We start from the raw sequence: 20,209 nt of genomic DNA, 5'->3' as shown, positions 1-20,209 counted from the left end.
ATGGAAAATAAATTGTATCCACATTATGTGTAGATCTTTGGTAACCTTCCATGCGGTGCAGCAAGTTCTCAGTCAACGAGACTCACAGTAAACCATTTGTTTCTAAGGTAAATAGACCAGCATGCAATGCAGCAGACCAATGAGTGAGATGCAAGACTCCAAGACATTTTCCATGCCACAATTTAACACTTTTTCCAGACCTTTGTATCACCTGAATTACACTTAAACAGCAGCAGATTTTCCTTGCATACCCCAAAAGTTTTGACCTTTGAAAGTTACTTTTTTGTTTTATTCATTTGCCATGAATATTTTCCTGACTGTCCCAGACATGTCTGCACTTTACAACACATAGCAACACATTTTCACTAATTTTCAAAGCAGAACTAAATATTTTACAGAACAATATGTGGTAGCCATTTTCTGTTCTGAATCTGCTGTAGCTTGTACAGTTTCCACTAAGTGCCACAAATTTTACTAAAATACAGTGGAGGAAGCTGAATCAGTCTTTTAACAATACCAATTATTATCTATTACCAATCTTTCCATCTCTGATGGCAAAAATGACTGAAAAGAAGAGTGCAGCAGTAATGCAGGGAGCATGCAGCTGAAATATGCATAAATATAGCATATGTTGTTGGGAGGTAATTTAAGGTAAATTGGGTCCAGCCTCATGAATTAGACATTTTATTTCCATTCATTTTGACCTTTTATTTATTTATTTATTTATTTTTACAACTGATGGGACTATAGCCTCTACAAAATCCTTAAAAAGAACCAACTTCAAATCCCAAGTCACTACTGTATAAATTGATCGTGAGAATGAAAGAAAAGATACTCATGTGGCTGGACAAGGAGCAGTTTCTAGGGAGGACAGGGACATTTTAGCTGGACTAAGAGGCAAATATGTATTCAAAAATGTAAAATAAAGGGGAATTTAGACCTTGCATTACTTACTGTGCTATCTTACTGAAAAGGAGAACATTTCTAAGAATGGACTCACTGTCATTTTCATTTTTACATGACAAATTATGAAAAGATGTTTAATGATAACATGCAATTTGTTGGCTGCTGCAAATGTTTAGCTACATTAGGCAGTAAAATCTGGTGCATTTTTCCTTTATCTTAAAAACTTACTGCTTATACTGTTACCTTTTACAACACTGTCTCTGGAAAGTTTTGGTTTTGGTGGAATTCCCCTTTAATTTGTAACATGGTAACAAAATCTTATTTGCGTTCAACAGGCAGCAGGCAGCAGTGGTCGTCTCAGATAAAGACCTTGGTGGGATAAAAAGGGTTGAGGAGGGAGGTAAGAAGGAAATGTTTGGTTTCTTTGTTCTCCTCCATGCTATTAGTTCGTCATTCTTATGGGTTTTTGGGCTAAGGGCAGGGCAGAGAGGATGCTGGGTAGTACTGTAGGTACCTCCTATATTTCCGAGTGTACCTTCTGAAGAGCCTCCCATTACTTAGACCCTTACTAGAGCGAAGGAGGGAGAGACAGACGGATGGAGGAGAGAATGGAGAAATAAAGGAGGAAGGAGATTAAAAGAGGAGTTCAGCAGAGGAAGGAGAAGAGCAATTATCTGATGTCAATGTTGATGCACAATAGATACACAGAGAAAAGGCAGGTGACATCTTTCAGAGAAGGATGGGTGAACAGGGACGTCGTGAACCTCAGTTTTCCCTAAAACTATCCCGTTTGCACAGCCTGGACAGTTTTGACCAAACTGTCATCAGTGTTAAACTATTTATATTTGCTCGCTTGGATCTGGCTCTTCAACCATGCAGGAGATCTGTGATTCAACTCCAAAAAAGCACCCAAATCATGTCTTTTCAACACACTGATAGTTCTGTGGCACATGAGGAACAAATTTCCTAACTATGCCTGCCTGTGTGTGCAAGTCTGCGTTGTTTAAAATAGCGGTCAAAAAGAGGTTAAAGTTGTGTGGTCTGAAAAAATGATAATCTGGCTGTATTCACATTTAGTTTGGGGTAGTAAAATGAACTCTGCAGTGTTTGCCAGTTTAGTCTAGTTTGCTTAGTTTAGTAAACAGAACGACACATAATTGTGCAGCATGATTTGGAATAAACCTTGCTTGACTTTCCCATAAGGAAGCAGGGAAAGTCAGCCACAGGTTTCAGAAGGATCTTAAATGATGAGAAACAGTGTCCAGGCTAAAAGCAGAAAAAGAGAAAAAGTAGAAATGATTGTTGATTTTTGATCATATTGATCATCGCTAATCAGAGATTGACTCATTTTCCTGCTAGGACTGAATTCAACTTCAGCACCAGGAGGTACAAACACACACACACACACACACACACACACACCAGGTACACCTGCCTACACACATAAACTCCAGATTAAACCCCCATTATTCTTTATTTCATGTTGCTTCTCACTGCCAGTACCCACCACACTTACACTCAGCATGAGGTCCGCTGTGGCACTTTGTGGTGCGCCTAATGTTTACTACTGCTGGTGTTTACAAGTCTGCTTAAACGAAAACCACCAGCCCTTTACCACGGCATCTACCACCACCGAGCAGCCGACAGTCTGTAAAACCGCTAATAACATGGAGTGTTCTGTGCTGTCTTGGTGGAGGGGAGCATACAGAAAAGAAATAGTGTCATAAAAGTGTGCGTAATTATGATTTCACAAGTGTAAATTGGTCTTGCTGCAACAAAAGTTTCTAAGAAGGGAAAGCCTAATTAAACACAGGCCTTTAAACAGAAGGATTTCTGGGGGATAAATATTGTTGTGGAAGCAACAAAGTCTAATTAAATGCTGTTTTGTTTAAGGATGAGAAGCACATTTGCTTGTGTTTTCTGACTGAGAGAATAAACTTCTTTTTTTATATATCTGTGTGTGAGACTGTCTTAAGTTTAAATGCCTAAGAAGCTGCTGGCTCAACATACGGCCCCCAAATGTTGCCAAAGAAGAGCTGCACTGTAAAAACTATACTAGCATAATTAAACTCACAAATCTCTCTCTGTCGTCCTCCCCTCTCTGAAATCCCCTATCTCCCCTCCCCTCTCTCTCTCCTTTCCCCCTTTTCAACTTCGCTCTGTCTCTCCTAGACTTGTGTTTGATGAGTTATATAAATACCATCCCAATGGAAAAAGTGCGTCATGGTACAGACATGGTACAGACTCCTGTCTTTGAAGGCGTGTGTGTGCATACACACACACACACACACACACACACACACACACACACACACACACACACACACACAAAAGACAAAGAAGCCCATCACCCCTGCCTAAGAGTCAAGTGCAGAGAAAGAAACAGCAGCGAAAGGAGGAGGAGAGACAAAATTAGAGATGAAGACATGAGAGAAAGTTGGAAAAGTGAGGTAGGAATATAAATCTAAAAAAAGAAACCTGTGAAAGGCAGCAGATACGAGGTCATTTGAAAGCAGCTCTGGGAGCAGTTTATTTGCTGTATAGCTCCGGTCTACCTATGTGTGATGTAAAAACACTTACTGTCTCTATCACTATCTCTTGCCGTCTGTATTTCTCAGTTCAACAGGATTCAAATCAATAACTGCACTCCTGCAGAGCACTTGAGAGGATGTATTAGCTGCTCAAATGGTAAAGAAATGTTGACCTGACACCTCTGGTTTGTCAGAACACATCAACCTTGTTATTGCTCACCTATATTTCTAATTCACAATAATTATGACACTGCAGTGTACCTTCTCTCGGTTTTAATGTTTCTTTTTCTTTTCTACATCCATGCTGGTTTGAATAAACACAAGTCCAAACGATACCATGACTACATCCATTTTCTCCACTAATGGTGACCTTAGAATTTGTTCTAAAGGGTTCAGTCATTCACAAAATTAATCAATCAGTAAACCAAGCAACGAACAAACAACCAATCAATACTTCCCAACCCTCTGATGGCTACTGCAATCTTCACTAAACATTAAAAATTACCTGGTAAATGTCAATAAACAAACAAACAGATAAATTAATTAGTTAATTAATCACTGGACATGTCCAAAATATGAGAAATCCAGTCTGTAAATCTGTAATCAAATAATGAATTAACTAAAAAAACACAAGGACAAGAAAGTCTGCAAATCAGATTTCACAGTTTCAAAGATGTTATGAGAAAATATTAGGGGTGGGTGTGTGTGTGTGTGTGTGTGTGTGTGTGTCTTTGGAGGAGTGAGCTGAGTCATACAAACCTGTAGGTAGTCTCGCCCTGCTCTTTTCTTCAGGGGTTAGTGGGATAAAGAGGAGGAGACAAAGGGAGAGAAATCAGTATTCCAGCAGATTAAATAGCTTTGTACAGACGTTTCCATGAATGGATATGGGAAGCATCAAGCCAAAAGGAAGCAAAAAGAAAGAAACTTTAATTCAGCAGGGTAAATTATTACCAAGCACATGCAAGCTATGGCCATGCACAGAATGGCTAAGCGTTAGCTGAAAGAAAAGCAGGCATGGAAATGAGAGGGATTTAAATATGTGTTTTTGTGTGTGTGTGTGTTTTTGTGTGTGTGTGTGTGTGTGTGTGTGTGTGTGTGTGTGTGTGTGTGTGTGTGTGTGTGTGTGCCCAAACTGATGTGGATTTTGTTTTAACTTGACCCAATCACTTCAATGTTTAATGAGCTTGGAGCCAGGAAATTCTGAATTAATACCATGGCATATGTTTGTTAAATGACAACGGAAAGCCAAAGTCTTTTATAGTTGTTATTATTATATTGTATATTGTATGTATTTATGTATTATTTATATTTTGTGTAAAATAATATTGTACAATTCAGTTTGTAAGAACCGTTCTGGCATGTGAGTATTTACACAGTACTTCAAATCTCCAATTATCATAAACTGAATTCTTAAAGAAAACCATCAATATCTCTGCCTCTTCCAATGTATGGCATTTAACCACCATTTGCTGATGTGGAATGGGGAAACTCTAAGGTGTGAATATCTGCCTGAATGTGAAACACGTGTTAAAGACCATGCATGCTTAGGAAACCATCCCCGATTGAGAGAAAAGGGTTAATAAAGGTTTCAATGCTGCACAACACTGAGCTACATGATGGAAAAATGGAAGGGAAGTTGAAGCTACGCATATGAAGACGAGCAGACACCAGATGAAGAGGAGAGATGAGGAGAAGGGCTGAGCAGCAGCGGCCATGTTTGTAAGTCTGTAAGTTGTTACCTACTTGGCGGGGCTGCAGGTATGCAACGCCTTCAAATGAGGCTTCCAGGTAGCAATGGAAACCGAGTTCTCATCAGCAGCATAACTACGCCAGACACACTACGTGCAGAGTCGACAGGATAAATGAAATAATGATAAATGAAACAATTAATGTGGTAAAGTGTGGGAGAAAAAAAAAGGGGGGTGAGGGAGGAACGTATAAGTTGAGTAGGAAGTGAGAGAAGGAAAGTGAGGAGGGGAAAAAAAAAAAGAAAAAAGCTGATTAGTTTTTTGGGTGGTGTTGATGCATTGTGATTGGGGCTTGTTGGAGGGAGGTGGGGCCGTGATGGTGGTGCTCGTGGAGGTGGTGGTGGTGGTGGTGGTGGTGGTGGGGATACATGCCTGAGGGGGGGGAGGGCGCTTTGGTAGTGGTGCCAGGTGGCTCTTAGGTAGGGACGAGAACCGTCGGTGGAGTAAAGACGCCAAGCCGCCTGGGTGGGGGGAGGGAGCAGAGATGGACAGGACACACACACACACACACACACACACAGACACATTCACATGTACACATGCACACACACACAGACATGACACAGGAGGGCAATGGCACAAACATAGTGAGGAAAAAGGGACTGAGATTTATGTGAACATGTAACATAAACAATGAGAAGTAACCAGCTGGCAGCCATATTGGAGGTCCTCAATATGGCCATGAATGGGAACTAATCATTTAATCAGGTGCATGACTTGGACGCGAGACACCACCCTCTTTCCCAACATTAATCGAGCAGCTTTTGTGCCCAAACCCAACCAACACTAAACCAGAAAGGTGGCAGATCAGAAAGAACTAATTTCTTTCAGTTTTGGAGGCTGTGGTAAATGATGGCATCCTGCAGATAAAGATGTCAGATCAGAAAACGCTCACGTGGGCTGCTTTTTAAGGCAGTGACAAACGGCTTATTTTGAATTTCAGTTTGAATTTCTTGCAATTTTGACTATATCAAATTGTATATTCATCTTAAATCATCTTAAATCCCACCAAAACCAGTAAAATTTTCCATCACTATTTTGGAATTAAAGGAGCTATTTGTAAGTTTTGCTATTGCTTCACAGCCAACGCTAGCATTAGCAGCTGTTTACTTACCAGTCATGCTGAGAGCTACAGCCATTGTTGCGTTTACAAGACAAGGGATTATAAAACACCCTTTGAGAAGTGCTATGTCTTCAGGTCAGATTGGACACTATAGTGACTTGGGATTAGAAAGTGATGAGCAGGGCCAACCAGGCAGGGGTAGCTGGTTAGCAATAGAAGCAAATCAAAAGGGCTGGTTTCCATCAGTGGGGACAGCTTGTGAGTAAAGGAATTAAGTTAAATGCTGAACTTGCAATGTTTCATCTAGACTGGTAAACAGCTGTTCATACTAACGTTGTCTATGTAGCAATAGCAAAACTGGCTCTGATGGATGGGTTGGATTTACAAAATTGATTGTGCACAGTTTGCTTTTGCTATTAGTCATTAGGTTGTTTTTCTTAATGGACTTTTTGATTGCGTTATCCAACACTCTGTGCTTGAGCTTATGCAAGATGCAACTCCAGTGTGTTTCGAGGTCTTGAATTGAGTTACAGAAAAATAAATGGTCGGATATAGTCCAAAACTGGACACACAAAGTTCTGTTTATTGGGTGTCTGCATAGACAGAGGTGCTTGCACATGTGTGTCGGTGCTACTCAGTGGTAACCTTCATTTGGAAACAGATGCAGCTAATTATTCCATTCTGCAGAAATCACTTACGTCCAGCACAATCATTATAACAGGTTGTTTTCTTTACATTATTTACTTACAGCCAACTGAACCTCTGTGATGGTGCCAGGTGTGGTTACAAGATTTGTGACATGACTGGAAAGCCTTTATATAAACACTTTACACAGACAGGGAGGGAAATTAACACCAGCCACCTGCCAAATGCTGGTCAATTTTGGCTGCTCTCTGTTATGCCACTCCAGAGTCTACTTTCAATCTTGGTCTAAAATTACAGGTGGTAGACAAAATAGTTATTGCAGCAGGTGAAATTTAGAATTGACCAGCTGCTGAGGCTTGAAGACAGTGGTAATATCCTGCCCTGCACACAGACAGAGACACACACACAACGCACAATGGTTTACAGCAGGGAGAGCTGTGTGAGATGGGGGAGTGAAGTGACGGATAGAACAGTAATGTCATCCACATATTTAACACATCAAACTGCTTCCAAGTTTCCTTTTACCTGTTGAGGAAAATGTTATGAGCTTGGCAGATGACAGACAGTGACCAGGTGCTTGATAAAAAGCCAGTGAAATCAAAACATGCGGGATTAATTGCTCCCTTAATGGATTATTTAGGATCAATTGGTTTCCAACTGGTCTTTGTCTAGCGTAAGAAACCGACATATTGATAATATTGATATTGATAGGAGGACAGACGAAACAAATTTAGATTTTATTCATTATTCACACATATATATATAGATATCATCGTGAGATCTGAGAATCCAGCAACACACAGTGAGACAGGTTTTAAACAAATCTCCACTTTACCCATATACTCTAAACATCTTATTTGGAGGTGAAACTTAAGTAAATGCACCCCTACTGTCCTCTAAAATAAAGCACTATATCAATGTAGTGCACACATGTCCATTACTTGAGTAAGTATAATTAGGTCAAGGTCGAGTGAAGAAGTAGAGTGAAACATTTGAGAAACAACATGCACTGGGTGTTGGGACAAACAATGAAACTTATAGTTTACATTATTTACACCGTGCAGTGGCTTTTCCATTGGTGTAGTTCAAGTGACATATTTACATGATTATGTGATGGCTTTTTTTCTTACAAATTGACAGGAACCGCCTGATAGCGCCATTAAACAATTGACACAGTGGCTTATGATATATGTGACGTGTAAGTCAAGAAACCCCTTCATTAGATCGAAAATGCAATAATTTACAACAGATAGTTTGGGTAACAGTTTTAATTTTCAGGATTATTCCCACTTCCAAATATGTATTTTTGAAAACTGGCTTAACTGTGAAGATTCGCACTTGAATTCTGAATTATTGCTTGTGTTGCTTGCCCCAAGAAGTCCTTGCTAAAACAGTGTCAAACAGCTGATACAGCAGAAACTACAGCCACATATTTTGACAATAAGTTATTAATTATTATGTTATCACATCTGATAGAAATGATGAACAAATCTAAAATAATATGGCCCAGATTCTACAAATTTGGATTTCTCGTCTAATGTAGAGAAAGGTTGCCGGAACAGACACACACAGACACTCTCAGGGACACCAACAGAGAAACACACACATACAATTCCACACTTGTGGTTACACATAATCCACAGCAGACATTTATCGTTCATTAGAAAGTAATGCAGCTGGTTGTGTCTATTATATTGAGTGACAGTTTGGAGGAGCATCTACCCAGGGAATAATCGCCATGGAAACGGCTCATAAATACCAGCAGAGTGCGTTGCTGTTTGACCTGAGAGACGGCAGTGTGCCTCACACACTGTTAGCCATCATTAGCTACACACCCTGACAGCGCAAAGGTAGGCAACACACACACAGACACACTCCCATTAAGTACGCTCTTAATGAAACACCTTTACTCTGATAGGAGGAGAGCTGGTTAAAACACACATGCACACACTTCAGTATAACACACTCATCAAAGGGCGATGGACACGCACACTCATGCTTTTATTCGGACACAGAGAGGCTTAGAGATGGACAAAACAGACACACATACATGAAAATGTGCACATAAAAGGTGAGAGAATTCTCTGTATTCACACTGGTCCTCAGCTGCTGCTGCAAAAAAAAGATCAGTAAAGGTAAAGTGTGTATTTGTCTACCTGGATGAGGCTGGCAGCTGGGTTCCTCCTCTTTTCAAAGTGCTTCTGTCGATGCTGCTCCTGCACCTTCAGGGCAAAACCTGAACCAAGGATGCCCTACATGCAAACACACACACACAGAATTTTAAACTTGCAGAGTTTTCCCAAAAAATAAAACGTGGTCCCTACTCTTGTTAGCATTAGCTTTATAAAGCTGTGAGGAAATAAATGCCATCACTCATGATGTGTGTATGTGTTTGACTCACAGCTGGCAGGGCGAAGAAGGAGATCCCCAGCAGCGCAAAACCGGCTGATAACAAGCGTCCTGTCCACGTCTGCGGGGTCTTGTCCCCATAGCCGATGGTTGTAAGGGTGATCTGAAGGGTCAAAGGTCAACACTCAGGTAACCAAGGCTATGCCCATAATATTTCCCTCCTTCACTGATCACTACTCCCTATATAATAGACACTTGATCCTTTATTCTAAAGTGGGCAGTAAATTATGGTTTCGAACACTTCGTACACTGTGTGGTAAATAGGGAGCAGACAGAGTGCAGGAGTGTGTGGGTTAAATCACACAACTACTACTAATGCAGATGGAAACACACATGCGTCAAACTCACCATCTTCCTGAAACACATATAAAATCAGTGTATTTTTGAGCACTAACTGTCTCGACCTTGGTCTAATCTCCTACGCTCAAATTCATTCAAAGCTTCAGCGTCTCCTACACAAGCTGAACTGAATTCTTGCAGTTGTCCATGGACTTTTCCATCTAGCAAACTGAAGCTCTTGTTCCACAAATTTCAACACTACTATGGTAAAAGATCCAAGGTAATACGAGAGGAGAGAGCAAACACTACAAAGTCTAGTGTTTCTTATTTCTTCCTTTTATACATGTACTTTAGCCACAATGTGTTATCGAATTAGTTTTTTCACCATGAGTACTTTCCAAGTTCACACAAGCCAAACAAAAAAGCCGGCCAAGTGTTGAATGGCACAAAGTTTTTTAAGTTCAGTAAAAACACTGAAAAAAACTGTGTATAATCCAGATTTATATGGATACTGGATTGTGTTTTTAAAATCTCAGTTCCCTCAATTTTCCTTTTTCAGCTTTTGTGTTGAATCATACATCTTACAAGTTTTTGAGACCAAATAGCTTTTAGTGTCGTCCAGAAAGAAAGATGCTCCAAGGCCACACAACGTGGGAACACAATGTGTCTGAGTGTCAATTCACAAACCTAACAGGCCAGTCTCTCCTGGCTGCAGGAGAAAATTGAATTTATTGATTGGGCCTTCTGTTGTTTAAGCGCTGTCTATTTCCAGGTTTTCAAGGTGTAATGGGTTTCAGATGTAGGAGGAAACAGTGCAGTACAGCTGGCCAAGTGTGACTTTAAAGGCCCATTTTCGCTGGGTTTTGTACTGCAGGTGCCATTAAGGTCACACAGAAACTGTAAATGGAAATAAATCACTGTTGTCAAAGAGCACACCTTCAGTTTTGTCGCTTTGTTTTAATTTTGCCTGGGATTAAAGGGGCAGTTGCACTCTGGTGAGAGGGAAAACTTATTCAAAACTATGTTGTTGTAGAGATTTTTTATTATATTGTCTAGTGACAAGAACGTGACGTGATGTGCCATGATCTTTTAAGATTCATCCACAAAATGAGCATGAACCATAAACAACATTGTCAGAATATTAACACAGAGAAAACAACTGGTCAGCTCAAAAAGGGTTAATCATATGTACAATAAGAGAAGTGTATGTGTACAGTTTTTTGTTGATGTAAAAAAAAAAAAATCACATTAAATCTAAATCTCAGCCATCAACTCTGACTTTCAAAACAGCTTCAAATCACAGCATGTGTGTGTGTTTAGTATGTCCTGTGTCTTGTGATGAGTGTGTGTGCTCACCGTGCCCCACCACAGAGCATCAGCGTAGGTGGCAAAGTCCTTGTTGAATTCTTTCTCCACCAGATAGACCAGGAAGGAGGAGAAGATTAGCACCAGAAACCCAATATACCAGGCTGTCACCAGCTCCTACAACACACGCATATCAAAATCACTATATCTTATAAATATAAAACTTTATTCAATACAAGTGTTGCCCATCTGGTTGGTTTTAAAATTCAGTTTAAGACAGAGCACATGTATGAGACACATAGAGTAGCGCAAGTAATGCCAGCATACTGTAGCACATAAAAGCAAAAACATGTGATGTAGCTGTAGCAATGAATTTAAAACTAGCAGCAGATACACCACATGCAACATGTTAAAATTCAATATTACATTACACATAGTATTATTTTCAAATACCAATTGACAGAAGTAAGTCATTCGTTATAATATTACTAAATGAGAGTAATGTTGATATATAACATTATTGTAAGTGATAGTATTATAAAATACCATCTTTGCATTGTTAATTGGCTTAAAAACCATCTTTTCAAGCCAATTAATTTTAACTGTCAATTGAACATAGTATTTACATTGCAAATATTTTCAATATTTTTAAATATATTCTCATATATTCATCATTTTTTTCACTGATACATTTTTCTACTTTCCCTGATATTTTGTTCACTTAGTTAGTTTTGTAATGTACATTTAAACTTATTATTATATTATTACGTATCCAAAACAGATCTAGGTTTACACTATTGCTGTGTGTTTGCATGCATAAACAACTGTTTGCTGCTGTAACAATGCATTTATTTTACAACCAAGCTGATGTTGTATCTCATCCTTACTGTTACCTTAATGGCACCAAACCCAAAGCATGAAATGTGCTGTTGTAAACACAGTCTATACTTCCTGGCAAACAGTCCTGATAAAGAATTATGAGGACTTCATTGGTTGTTATTATTAGTACATATCCTTGTACAACAATAATCTGGAACACACAATAAAAAAAGTGCGTAGTTAGCATGAGCAGTGAAATCTACTCTGACTGAACAGACAAAAACCACAGCCTGGATAATTTAGATAAACAGAAAATCCAAGACAATAGTCACCATAGTACCACTGACAGACATCTCTATGAGTTGCACTGAAGACACACCACAACACTGATTGATTCCCACTTTAAATATCTCAACCCCCGAACTAAAGTTGAAAAGTTTTGACACAGATCAGACAGTTAAAAAGTCCTACCTTACTATGTGCATAAACTACAGAGCCCAGCAGCTTCCAGGTGCCTCCCCTGCGGTCCATGCGCACCATGCGCAGGATCTGAAGGAAACGAAGGCTGCGCAGCGCAGAGGTGGCAAAGATGTTACCCTGGCTACCGGCTGAAACCACGGCAACGGAGGCGATGAGTACAATGATGTCTGGGGAGTAAAAGAGTGAAAATTAAAGGTCACAGGTTGCACAATATTAGTAACGGGAACTGTGTTTGACTCACCCACTTTCTAAATCCATCCACCAGCCCATGCATCAGCTTTAAACCAACTATTGATTCACTACAAGCTGTTTGTTTCCATTTCTATCTCTATTAGTTTTTCTCTGCCGTTCTGTCTACAGTGCTCCAATATCCCACTTTTCCTTCTCTTGTATTTCCCAGCAGACTGTCTTCCTCCCTACTGGACAAAAATGAGAAGGACAGGCAGCCATTTTCCACTTAATGGATGCGTTTTCATGCTCTTTTGATACCAGTTACATCAACTGGAAAAGGAAGAGGAAATGTTTTTAAAAAAAAAACAAAAAAAACATTCATCCATACTCCATTACTCCTTTGATTCAACACGAGTATACCTGTTTATATAATTTATTCTGCAGTTTCCTTGATTGTCAATCTAAATTTAATTTGAAGTATTTTTGTGTGTTGAGTGACAAGATATATACAGTTTACATATTTTTTTTTTTTGCCCTAACAGCTAATTACATCCAGTCTTACAGCTTACTGTGATGATGCATGGCTGACTTTGAGCATCCTTGATTTATTTATTTTTTTATATCTATAAATTATCTATATTTGTTGTCTGAGTTTTATCTGACAATATGACACACACACACACACACACACAGACCCACCTATGACACAGAATGGTTTCCTGGCGAACCGGAGGCGTCCCTGCCAGCCTCGGTAGCGGCAGCAGCAGCCAGCACTCCATATCCTGATGATGTACTCCAGACCAAACACTACAATCATCACAAACTCCTGCAGGACACACACAAACACACACACACACATACACACACACACACAGACACACACACACACACATACGGAAAAAACCCATGTACTTTAAACCTTGAAATGACAGAGTTGCACAGACACAAGCAATAAAGACAGTCGTAGAAAAGGGTCAAGGATTGAGTTCAGTTTGTTGCTATAAGCTTGCCCTTACTGTGGCTTCACCACTGAAACTAAGTACGTCTCCTCTCACATACACAAATTAAACAGCATGGCCTTGCACAGGGCATTTTGAAGCACTCTTTCAATAACTATTTCAACAGTCAACACTGTCAAAAAGGTAAATAATAGGAAAAAAACATTACTTCACTACTATCTTCACTCTACTTGAGTGTGTGTAATCTTTTTGAGTGTGTTTTCAGGTCATATTTTGACGTGCCCTGGCAGGAAAGGCACAGGTGTAATTAACAACATTAATAATGGCCGTATTCCATTTCGGTGTGCCAGTTCCAGGTCCCCCTTATTACGCATGCTGGCTCACCAGCTTGACTTGCTGTGACACTTCAGTGGAACGGAGCCATGGTTACTGTTATTAGTTACACTTGTGCTTTTCCTGCTATGACAGTTTAAGATGTGTGCAGGGACAAAGGCTTACTGCATAACATTATTTCTTAACTAGTACTATTAGTCACAACTATGACGATAAGCCTTAAAGTAATGCAACTTTCCTTTAAAGGAGTTGTTTGTAAGCTACAGCTGGTTAGCTTAGCCTGGAAGAGGGAGGAACAGTAATTAGCAGGTTATGTCTTGTTTGTTTTATCCGTACAAAAATATCCCCCTTTAAACCTCTACTTGTCATTTTCACACTGTGGTTTTTGTGTCGATCAAACAAACAAAACATAGCATGTTAATTAGTGAACTTGCTGACTGTTTTTACTGTTGGACAGAGTTTTCACCATTGAATAGTCAGGGTAGCTGTTATACTTCCAATCTTTATGTTAAGATAAGCTAACAGTATGCTGACAGTAGCTTCATATTTAATGGACAGATATGAACGTGGTGTCAATTTCAGCTAGCTCTGAGTGAGGAAGTGAATAAACTAATTTCCCAAAATGTGGAACTATTCCTTTAAAGGCTTGGCTCACCCAAATTACATTAATTAACAAAGAAATCCTCCTCTTTCCAGAAGCAATGCCCACATTGGTCTGGATAATCCTTGCTAAATTACACTGGAAATACTCTCTACCAAAACAATACTCTGTGTGAAAACGGTTCAGCCTGTGGTCTGTGGATTATCCACAGTAATTTGTTGAATTTCTCAAATGCAATTTGTCATTGCTTTGAGGACCATAGAAGAAATTCTTTTTTTCTCTGCTCAAAACCCAGACAAATGAAAACAAATTAAACAAGATGAGGGCACTTTTTCTTTCACATAATTTAGGTGAACTGACCCTAGGAAGTCTGCTTTTCAAGAAACACTTGAGGGGAATGTGTTATTAATCATTCCACCCACACTTCCTGTTTATTTGTGCTGCATTGTTTTTTCCCCACCTGCTTTGACTGATAATTTTCTGTTTAATCACATCTGAAGCACAGCCCGTTAACTTAAATTGATTTGTAACAGCTTGATTTTGATCTTGAGCAGCAAGGAACCAATCATTACAGTTCATTATAGTGCTCAGGATGCATAATCAGCATTTCTAATGCAGACATGAGCATCACTGAGCAACACACACACACACATGTTCAATCCTATCAATTTAACCACGTGACACTTTCAGAATTCATCAGTGTAGAATGATACGAACTCAGTAAGCTCTCCCTGGGAGACCCGTCTTGATTGAACACACTTACATGTATGAATGTGTGTGTTTGTGAGTGTGTGTGTGTGTGTGTGTGTGTGTGTGTGTGTGTGTATGTGTGTGTGAGTGTGTCCTACCAGAATGAGCAGACAGTGTGAGGAGAATTCCTGGTGAGCAGGGATGGTGGAAAACACAGAGAGAACCAGACATCCAAACACCAAGATAAACCTGTGGAGACAAAACGCACACACACATACACACACAAAAATCAGCTATGTGTAATAAATAACATTTAATCACTAAATAACAGGTTTTGGATCATTAGCTCTGGCCACACACACACACACACACACACACACACACACACACACACACACACACACACACACAATACCATAAAGTGAACCAGTAAACTACCGAATGATGTGACTATTTCTCCTCTCCAGGGCTGCATTAAGCAGGAATCAAACTGTTACAGGCATCATTAGGATCAGACCAAGCATTGATAAAAGCTTCACCAAGCTTTATTATATTACTGTTACTGTGGCGACTCAGCTGATTAGCGTACTGCACGGATATTGACCCAGTGCTGAAGGCTATGATGGTTTTGTCCAAAGCAAATTAGTAGTTTTTGTTATTTCCCGTTCAGCGTCTCACTCAAGGACGAGCAACCCTACAAACAGCAACTGACCCACTTCTAGTAATGCATACTTCTAGTTTTCTCTCTATGGGGACTGTTCTGGTTTTATTTGTCCAGGTTTTCGGATATCAATGAACACAATTAACAAAATAGAGGTGAATAGAACTTTATTTGTTGTGCCCCATTAACTCCACTGTATCAGGGTGAAGAGATGTTAGAGCTGATGTCTTATAACATCTGGAAACACTGAACCTAAACCTACCATCACTAGATACCGACAGAGGTGAGTAAAGAAAATATGCATTTTGAAATATTATATAATAATAAGTTTCAATTAAAGAAATTCATCAGAGATGAAAATGTGGAGTTGCAGGGCGTGATGCTTGAAGAAATGACAGTAATACTGATGCTCCTCTCATTATCAAAGAGGAAGTTTGATGCTGTGATAACAGTGATGCACTCGGAGAATAAATCTCCATAAAACATTGTCTCTAATTACAACATAATTACACAGGTTGCGTCAGTCTTCCAGTCTTTGTTGAGGCCAATCAGAGCCCTCTTTATTGCCTGACTGACCCAAAATACCCCTCCTCTGCTGCCTGCAAGGAAACCACTCAGTGCCTTGTAAGTCATATGGTAACTTGGTTAATGAGCAAATACAAATTAAAATTCATAAGGCAGCTTCCAGGCAACATATGCACTGGCTAGAAGCCCCAGCCTGCTGTTCTTCGGAGTATCTCTGAACTGTTTTCTTTTTCAAAGATGCCATCTGTCTTTCTGATATTTACGGTCTTAGCAGATCTTTGAGTGTTTGTTTTCTGTGTACAGAATGTGTTTCAGCCTTGCCCCCCCCCTCCTACCTAGTCTCTCTATTTTATGCTCTTTGTTTTTTCTCCTCGTTTCCCTGTCACCATCTTCCATCTCTCTGACTCTGCTTTAGTTTGCCTTTCTCTCTGCCTGGACTCCCTCACCATCACTTTGTCTTTTTCTCTCTCCCAGCTCTCCTGTATGATTGATGCCACCATTTATTTTCCATGGGATCCGTGAAGAATACGAGTGGAGAGGTGTATGTGCATGTGTGCATGAACAGCGTGTTGCACCTGCGGCTGAGCTACAGCAGAGGAGGACTGATAGTTCCCAGCATTCAGCCCACATCTGCATCTGATACTGGCTACTTCACTAATAGCTCTTTACTGTCATACAGACAGACAGACGGTATGGAGAGCAAACTGACAAACAGCATCCAGTGTGTGTGTGTGTAGCCACTCATCTTGCTGACAGTTAACTGGTATAAAATTCACCATTTTTATTTCCATTACAATGACTTTTGAATGTTTCAATGAGAATGTTTTTTCCACTGCTGATCACAAGGTCAAGAATGAATTGGTGAGCTGAGTGTTTGAGTAGTTTGTGCGTTTTATTTTAAATATAAATATTAAAAGTTGATTAAAGGAACTATTCATAGCCGTTTTTATTTAAGGGTTTGTTTGTCCCAGTTCTGAGTGGATAAACTACATGTTGCAAAGTGTTGTCCATGAAGTGCTGTCTCTAAAAACATGAGCTGTAATTATCTTTGTTGAAAGAAAAGTTGACAAATTCTTGTCATTTTTAAGCATTTTGAGAAACTAAATGAAAAAAAAAAAAAATGCCACCTGAGTGCATCTTTCTGAAAGTGGAACATGGTATTTTAAGGAGGATGACAATTCAGGCAAGAGTATGATTAAAAAGTAGAGGTGAAAACGGTCCTGACATTTATACAGAATTTGTAAAAGAAAATTTTGCAGGAAACTGAAGATTCTCATCTTTTCATAATAAAGTAAAATAATGATATCGTTAAATGAAAAGCTCAGTTGAATGTCACTCTACGAATGAAATCACTCAGGCAAAATGTGTATCTACTGTTGTGAAATTAAATATTAATAAATCACATAAGCAAAAGATTTTTGTTCAAGATCCCAGCTTCAAAAAACTACAAACAGAATTTACCAACCAGGCAAGTTGTAGTTTACATCCATGTCTGTCCAGTCATATAATATATGTTGTACAGTTTGAAGTAATAACTTGATATAAGGTGAACGTGAAAGAAATACGGAACATAATGTCAGAGTGAGGCTGACTTTTGACTTCATCTTATCCTATTAGACATTTGTCTGAAATTATGTCATAACTAGTGAATGAATTTTATGAGTTATGGCCAAAAATGTGTTTTGTGAGGTCACAATGACTTGAAATTCCCTCAAGGTGTTACTGAGATATCATGTTCATGAGAATGTAACACACAGACACACGGACAGGCAACCCAACAACATAACGCCTTAGGCCACAGCTCTTTCTCTCTCCACAGAGGCATAAAAATCATCATGTTTCTGTTTATTTGTACCCTCTCTGTTCACACTGCAGAACCAGACCTTGAGGTAATAAATAAAAGCCTCCAAACCAAACTGAATACTGTATGCCTGAATAGAAACAACAGAGGAGAGACCTTGATTACAGCCTCCGCACACATCAGCCCATCAGTTGAAACTGAATAGCTTTTGCATTTTATATTCAAGCTACATCATAAGCAACAATATTATCATAAAAAAAATCTAATTTACCATAGTAACAGTTTCCCATGAGAGAAACACATCTACAAAGACCACCTGTCAGATGAAATGAGCTGGTCCTTGAAAGATTCATGGACAGGAATTGGAAATGCAATGTCTGCCTTCAGATGATTATTGTTTCTTAGCTTTACTGTTTCTATAGCTCTTATATCACCGTATGCACTCGTTTTCCATCTGAGTGCCACCTCGTCCTGTTTATCAATTGATGACGAAAACTATTCGGTGGGTGTAGACGTAGGCTACATGATAAATGAGAGGCCGCTATTGAATGATGGGGGCACGATGACACGCAATCAATGACGCTCTTGCATTGATCAGTGAATTTGCCACTTGATCAGTCAATCACACAGATGAACTGCCAATATCAACACGTGTGTGGACATGTTTGAGGAGTGAGTGTGTGGTTACAGGTGTGTGTGTGTTTGGTGTATGGATCTGAGGCAAGGTTGTCCAATAAAATATTTTTCACATTGCTTTTGGACTGTTGAGAAAACCTTGATAGGATTAGTGCGACTGTACAAAACAGATGACGTTTGGCTTTTTAACTACAACTCTTAACTACAAGTCACATCACAACAGCTATTTGTTCCTGTCATCACTGGACATTATTAAAAGCAACTTACAGAGCAGAGATGAGAGTTTAGTTACAGTACTGCTGGACGTTACAGAGATGTTACAGTTTCATAACCTAGTAAGAGTATTTAAAAGTGTTTAAAGTCCCTGCTCCTAACTGCATTTCCAAGCAAATATCTTTACAGAAAGAGCTACTCTTATAAAAAGGTTTTTCCTCAGCACTTTTTTTTTATCTTATGGACAAAATAAATCAACTGAGAAAATAATCAGCAGATTAATAACAAAAACAATCCTTAATTGCTGTCCATAGTCTAACTCTTCAAATATCAAACTATTTCATTAACTGTAACTGTAAAGTCATTGGGTGCATGAAATGCTTGTGATGGACCACATATCTCATGCATTTCTAATAGATGTAAGTTAAAGCTTGAACTGAAACCAACACCCCCCTGGAAGGTGATAAAATTGTCTCAAAACTTACAAGATTTAGAAAATGATTAACAGAAATGTGATATGTGTATGATTTTTGAGATTCCATATAAAATAGCATAATAAATATCCAGGAGAAGGATGTATATTGACATTGATGCTAGGCTGGCAGTGATTTATTAATGTTTTAGTGCCTGTGAAGTGCTGCTATATTATTCTATTAAGAGGCAGTGAGGATGTGAGCTCACTCCACTCATAACATTTGCTTTGGACGCTCCTCTGTAAATGCCAGTTAATATCTTTTATTAAAGGTTTCAGCTGAGTGTTGCCGCTCTCTGACGTCACTGTCCGACCAACATCTGGCGAGCTTGATGTCCTGAGTGGACCCTGGACAAGTTGCAGGTGTGAGAGAGCACCCGCTTTGGTGCATACGGTCGACACAAACTGCCTCTGACTTAATTCTGATGAATGACCTGAGGACGCGCAGACAAAACCATATACAGCCAAGAACCTGCTCTGCTCCTGTACAAGCTGAAAAGCCTGAGGAGAGGAGAGGAGGTGAGCGGAGGTGAGTGTGTGTGTGTGTGTGTGTGTGTGTGTGTGTGTATGTGTGTGTATGTGTGTGTAATCAGGTCCCTGGAGATTTGCAGCATGGGCTACAAAGGCAGTTTCATTACAAGCATCTTGTCCTCAAACACAAACAAGACAAAGGAGACACGTACAACTACTACTACTATACAATTAAGCCTGTTATGGATAATAAAATAAATAAGTTAATAAATTAATAAATGCACACATATGCAGCCCTCTACACATGTGACTGTACACACAACTCCAGAGGAAGGAATATTTAACTCTGCTTTTTCATGTGGATAACAAATCAGAAGGCATATCTAAGTGTAAGATTTAAAAACAACGTGAAAACATGTAGAATGCACGTGTAGATATGAAATATGAACCATGTTTATGATTTTTTTTTTAAAAGATTGTTTACATAAAAT

The 20,209-nt window shown here is 39.3% G+C and overlaps 1 protein-coding gene across 2 annotated transcripts in view; it reads right to left on the bottom strand.

Moving 5' to 3' along the window:
• kcnq5a (potassium voltage-gated channel, KQT-like subfamily, member 5a) overlaps positions 1 to 20,209 on the bottom strand; it is a 97,417-nt gene that overhangs the window by 15,324 nt on the left and 61,884 nt on the right. For both annotated transcript variants that reach the window (XM_071480017.1, XM_071480018.1), the window contains exons 2-9: positions 15,098 to 15,188; positions 13,056 to 13,182; positions 12,177 to 12,352; positions 10,938 to 11,063; positions 9,295 to 9,405; positions 9,050 to 9,145; positions 5,181 to 5,275; positions 4,197 to 4,223 (exon numbers count right to left, since the gene is read on the bottom strand). In XM_071480017.1, the coding sequence (XP_071336118.1) occupies positions 4,197 to 4,223; positions 5,181 to 5,275; positions 9,050 to 9,145; positions 9,295 to 9,405; positions 10,938 to 11,063; positions 12,177 to 12,352; positions 13,056 to 13,182; positions 15,098 to 15,188 (849 nt within the window). The remainder of the gene's footprint in view (positions 1 to 4,196; positions 4,224 to 5,180; positions 5,276 to 9,049; positions 9,146 to 9,294; positions 9,406 to 10,937; positions 11,064 to 12,176; positions 12,353 to 13,055; positions 13,183 to 15,097; positions 15,189 to 20,209) is intronic.

The sequence above is a fragment of the Trachinotus anak genome, unplaced genomic scaffold (assembly GCF_046630095.1).
Source record: "Trachinotus anak isolate AG129_WGS33_773 ecotype Australia unplaced genomic scaffold, CSIRO_AGI_Tana_v1 ptg000007l, whole genome shotgun sequence".
Taxonomy (NCBI): Eukaryota; Metazoa; Chordata; class Actinopteri; order Carangiformes; family Carangidae; genus Trachinotus; species Trachinotus anak.
This window is presented reverse-complemented; position numbering and strand designations above follow the sequence as displayed.